The sequence below is a fragment of the Eucyclogobius newberryi genome, unplaced genomic scaffold (assembly GCF_026437365.1).
Source record: "Eucyclogobius newberryi isolate DKJ021-1_F unplaced genomic scaffold, fEucNew1.0.hap1 SCAF_21, whole genome shotgun sequence".
In the NCBI taxonomy this organism is placed as follows: domain Eukaryota; kingdom Metazoa; phylum Chordata; class Actinopteri; order Gobiiformes; family Gobiidae; genus Eucyclogobius; species Eucyclogobius newberryi.
The window spans coordinates 20,003,440-20,008,029 of NW_027315846.1; the positions used below are offsets into that span (position 1 = coordinate 20,003,440).

Sequence of the window (4,590 nt, forward strand, 5' to 3'; positions counted from 1 at the left end):
GCTTTTTTGTGTCCTTCTCACCTCCATCCGCAGCAGCAAGTCTGAACGCTTTAGGGGGTTTATTTTCACACGCGTTTACATTCGGCTTGGATAAAGGGTTATTAAACACTGAGAAACACCCAAAACGCAGTGCTAAAATACCCACAAAAATGTTGAGGCCAAAACTGTGAGCTGAGCAGCACCATTTATTTATTCTGAATTATGTCAGAATCTCCTCATCTTGTTCTCGTGGACACACCAATACTACTACATAAAGATACCACACCCGAAAGACAAAACAACAAAGACTTTAACAGTATGCAAGTTTTATTTTTTTAATAAAGATATCTAGTATTAAATAGCATTAGGCAAAAACAAAACAAAAGGTTATATTTACATCAAATGTTAAGTTGGCCACTGTCCAGGATGTACCCCGCCTAAGGCCCGAAGTCACTGGGATAGGCTCCAGTCACCCGCGACCCCAAAAAAGGGAACAAGCGGTAGAAAATGGATGGATGGATGGATGGATGTTAAGACTGAGATGGGACAAAACGACATCTAGAGGGGAAAATCCTCTCTTTTTTCTATATTGTTGATGTGGTTGTGATTGTTTGATAGCTGTAATCAGGGGGAAATGGCTGAAATGACTAAAGTGGTACCTGTTGTGAGTAATATATCTTGCACTCAAAGCTAATATTTCTGAATGTGTTGAAACATACATTTCAGTTTGGTTCAAATAATTTCCAGCAGAGAACTTCATATAAACCATGTGGCCCAACATGTGAGAAAAAGGGTTCTTCAGAGAGTCAGTCCGTGTTCTTGCCGTGCCGGCTCAGCTTGTACTCCCGTTTGATCCGAGCGTACGGCCCAATGCTGTCATCAAACACAAAGTCCCACAGCACCCTGGTCCAGGACGTGTGCTGGGGCAGGCTGTCGTAGTATTCTGAGGCAATCTGCTTTACCTGCCAAGAATAAATATGACATTAAACTGTGAAGGATTAAGTACTACCTGTACTAGTACTACCAGCCCCACGAAAAATGGTCTAATCATTAACTTTCTCAGGTGATTACACTATTGAGAACATACCTTTGTGTAGTAGTAATACATTAGTGGAGCCTTATCTCACACTTAGTGGTGTGGTTCAAACTATATTTTCGTACAAAGTATAACACTAATCATAAACAAAGATTGCGACTGGAGCCACCTGTGTCTGAGTAGCTGTGGTCAGAGTCTCACCTGAGGTAGTTTACTGCCAGGTATGCTTGGGAAGTCGTGGTGCTCCATGTGGTACCCCACATTGAAAGTAATCAGATTAAGCGGCCCATAGTAAGAATAGGTTTCATGTCCTTTTAGAAACATATAATGCTCAGCAATGAAATGCCCAGAGATGGGATGTATTCCCATGCCTAGGATGGAGCCTGCTATGAGGTAGACTATAGGCTTAATGCCCCAGAAGTAGAAAATAATTAAGTCTGCTGTGAATTGAACGGCTGCATTTTGGAGCTCCAGCTGACCGACTGGTTTGGGGTTGACCAACAAAGGGCGCAGTGCGTAGAAAAGGGGTTGAAGGAAAAGCCAGACCAGCTTTCGGGCAGGAGTGCTGAAGAACCATCCCTCCAAGTCTGTGGGGATGTCCACATCCAGCTGGTCCCCTCCGAGGTAACGATGGTGATCGACATGGTACTTCTTGAATGAAGCTGAATAAGGCAATCCGATGGGAAGGTTGGCCCACATGGCAAACCAGCGATTCCACTTGGCCAGCTTGTTTCCAAAGGCCACATTGTGAGAGATGTCATGAATGGCTAGCGTGAGTGAATGGTTAATGCAGCCCCCAAATGCATAGGACCAAAAGAAGACCCATTTCCAGGAAAGGTCCTGGACCAGATAACAGGCCAGGAGCTGCGTCAGGACCATCCCAGAGACCACCCACTTCAGTTGGGGGTCTGGGCCCATCAGAGACTTGATTTGAGGATATTTTGCTGCAGAGACAAAAAGAAACATAAATATAGCTAGATGTAGGATGAGAAAGGTGAAAAAGAACCTAGTTCTTGGTGGGAGCAGAACAAAAAACAATGGGTTACTGTGTATGTGTGTGTTTGTGCCGTTACAGGGGAAGGCAACAAGAGCAGTATGTGTCAGATCACAGGTTGTCGCAGGTGGATCCTCTGGGAGGATCTGTGGCTCTTTAATTGGGAGAAGTGTTGTTTCTGTTTTGCTGGGGGACATGGAACAAGGATCTGCCCAGTGTGTTGTAGGTTGAACATCTATAGGTTGTTTTAGGATTTCATTTGGTTTTGTTTTTTTAGAAAATAAATAACTGACTGTAGACCTCTTTATGAAAAAGTGGTTTGGACTGTGATTTGTAATCCTACTCACATGTAGTTTGCTCCAGGATATTCCCATACATCTGAAAACATGCAAATATGGCTGTTGCTGGGCTCATGTAACTTGTGTAAAGTTTTTTTTATGCAAACAGGCTTCACCTTAGTAACAAATAGAAAAGTCGACTAAGAGGAGAGAAATACCTATTCAGAGTTGGTCTCTCAGTGGCCAAGCCCAGTTCAGTTAAACGTTAGCCATCGGCCCGCCTAACTCTCAGTGCTCTCCGGTTTCTGTATCGAATAGTTCATAGATATGTTTTGTGTGCAAGTTTGAGCAAACATGTGGGAAATTATCCAGTGATACAATTTTTCCTTGTGTTTACATTTAGCTTGGACAAAAAGGGTGAAGTGCTGCTTGAAAAACCAAAGATCCAACAAGCAGTGCTACAATGAATGACAGCAAAAAATAAAAAATAATACTGACAAATTGTCAAGTGAACCACACAATTTTATTTTGTCAAAATGTTGTCTTTGCTTGTTCTTGTAGGCCCAAACTGTCTCATCTCAACCCTTTTACAGACATAATGTTGTGCTATTTTTAAAGGAAATTAGTCTTTTTTAGTTTTTTCTTTAGTCAAAGGTCGGGCCTTAGAGAGATGCCCCGAGTGTGGTGTTGGTGCTCACATTTTGACACACATTAAATATTAATATAATGTCAAAAGTGACGAACCCAAGTGTAACGCTTAAAGGTTTTGTTGCAGAACACCCTGCTCCGCAACAAGAGACAAACACAAAGCCTTGGCTTCTACTCCAGTCACCTTCAGCCCAAACAATGCACACCACATCTTGGGAGGGGGCTGTTTGTTATTGTTGTGGGATGAGGCGGGGTCACACATTAAAACCAAATGCATAAAATATTCAGGAATCACTGGTGTCAAACTGCCCATCGCCTTTCTGGAGACTTCCTTTACACACCACAGCTCACATGCAACACAGAATTTAGAATCACAATAACCACACTTTAAATCAGTGGCTACATCCCATAGAGACCTGGTAAGAGCTCCGTGGATCTATTTAGTTTATGCGACAGCCAATGTGGTTTGTTGAATTAGCGAATGTTGGCTTATCTTTGCGCGTGCCTTTGTTCTCAGCTCATTCATAGCATTGTGCGTTTGTCAGGAGCGCAGAATGTGTCTTGTTACCAGGACAGCCCTGGGGTACTGTTGTGGCTGCACCTGTTACCAGCGCGCTCCCATTGTCAGGGCCAGGTAGGTTTACAGAAACACCACTGGTCAAATCTGATGCGGCTTTGCTTGTGCCCGCGGACCCCAGTTTGAGAAACGCGCGAAAAATGCGGTCATGGAATATTCATCATCACTTCAGCTTTACACAACTAGGCCTGGGATGAGCTGAGGTGGAAAAAGTTGACTGACTTCCGTGTGGTTTGTCAGGGATTTAATCTGATACTCACATGCTTCAATAAAAAAGACAGGAGGTTATAATCTGTTGCCACTGTAAATAAGCACAGTTTTTGAGATGACTTTGGACAGTGGGTCTCGTGCCTGCATCCACCTCTGCCCTCGTCAAACAAGAGCCAGTAAACAGGTCTAACCGGAAACTCTTTTGTAAGGAAACAAGTGCAATAGTAACAGACAGGTGGAATGAGCAAGTGTAAAAACAGAGTGAACTTACCCAGGATTTCTTTTCTGCGCGACGTGTGCGGCTGGTCAGTGTAGACCCATTCAAAGTCTCCTCTCCCGCCTGTCTTCCCCATGTCTGTGCGCGGTGTGGCTCCGGGGCAGGGCTGCTGCGCCTTGTGTGTCAGCAGAGTCCCGCACCTGACACACCCACACGCCCGGGTTCACGGTGGAAGGTGTGATCCCTCCCCCAGAAAGTCATCACGTACTGGGCCGGGCAGCGCGGGGCCTCACAGCCAACAGAGGGGCCCCCCAATTAGCGCACTGGCAGATCCACCGAGGTCCAGCGCGCACCAGGCTTCTGTCAGCAATCTCTAATGAAACCACGCGGGACACAAAAGAGGCAAAAAAAATTGCAACGTCAAAGCTAATTGTTTAATAGGCAAAATGATTAGGTTAATTCATATTTGAGTTAACTGGGAGCCGCAATTTGTGAGATTGGAATCTGAGGAACCGCGGTGAAGTTAGTTTCACGTTGGACGTTGGACATTCGCCTCCGCAACTTGAGCGGGAGCTTCCTCTGAGTGTGTCCCGCCTGCAGTAGCTCGACACAGGGAGCTGCGCGCTGAAGTGCCGCTTGGTGCGCCAGTTA

General features: G+C 45.0%; 1 protein-coding gene across 1 annotated transcript; it reads right to left on the reverse strand.

Moving 5' to 3' along the window:
* Positions 1–541: 541 nt before the first annotated feature.
* Positions 542–4,115, reverse strand: degs2 (delta(4)-desaturase, sphingolipid 2). Its single transcript, XM_072458195.1, has 3 exons — positions 3,994–4,115; positions 1,217–1,959; positions 542–941 (listed from the first exon to the last, which is right to left on the reverse strand). The coding sequence occupies exons 1-3, from the start codon at positions 4,073–4,075 to the stop codon at positions 786–788; spliced, it is 981 nt and encodes a 326-aa protein (XP_072314296.1). The 5' UTR covers positions 4,076–4,115; the 3' UTR covers positions 542–785.
* Between the last annotated feature and the right edge of the window lie 475 nt (positions 4,116–4,590).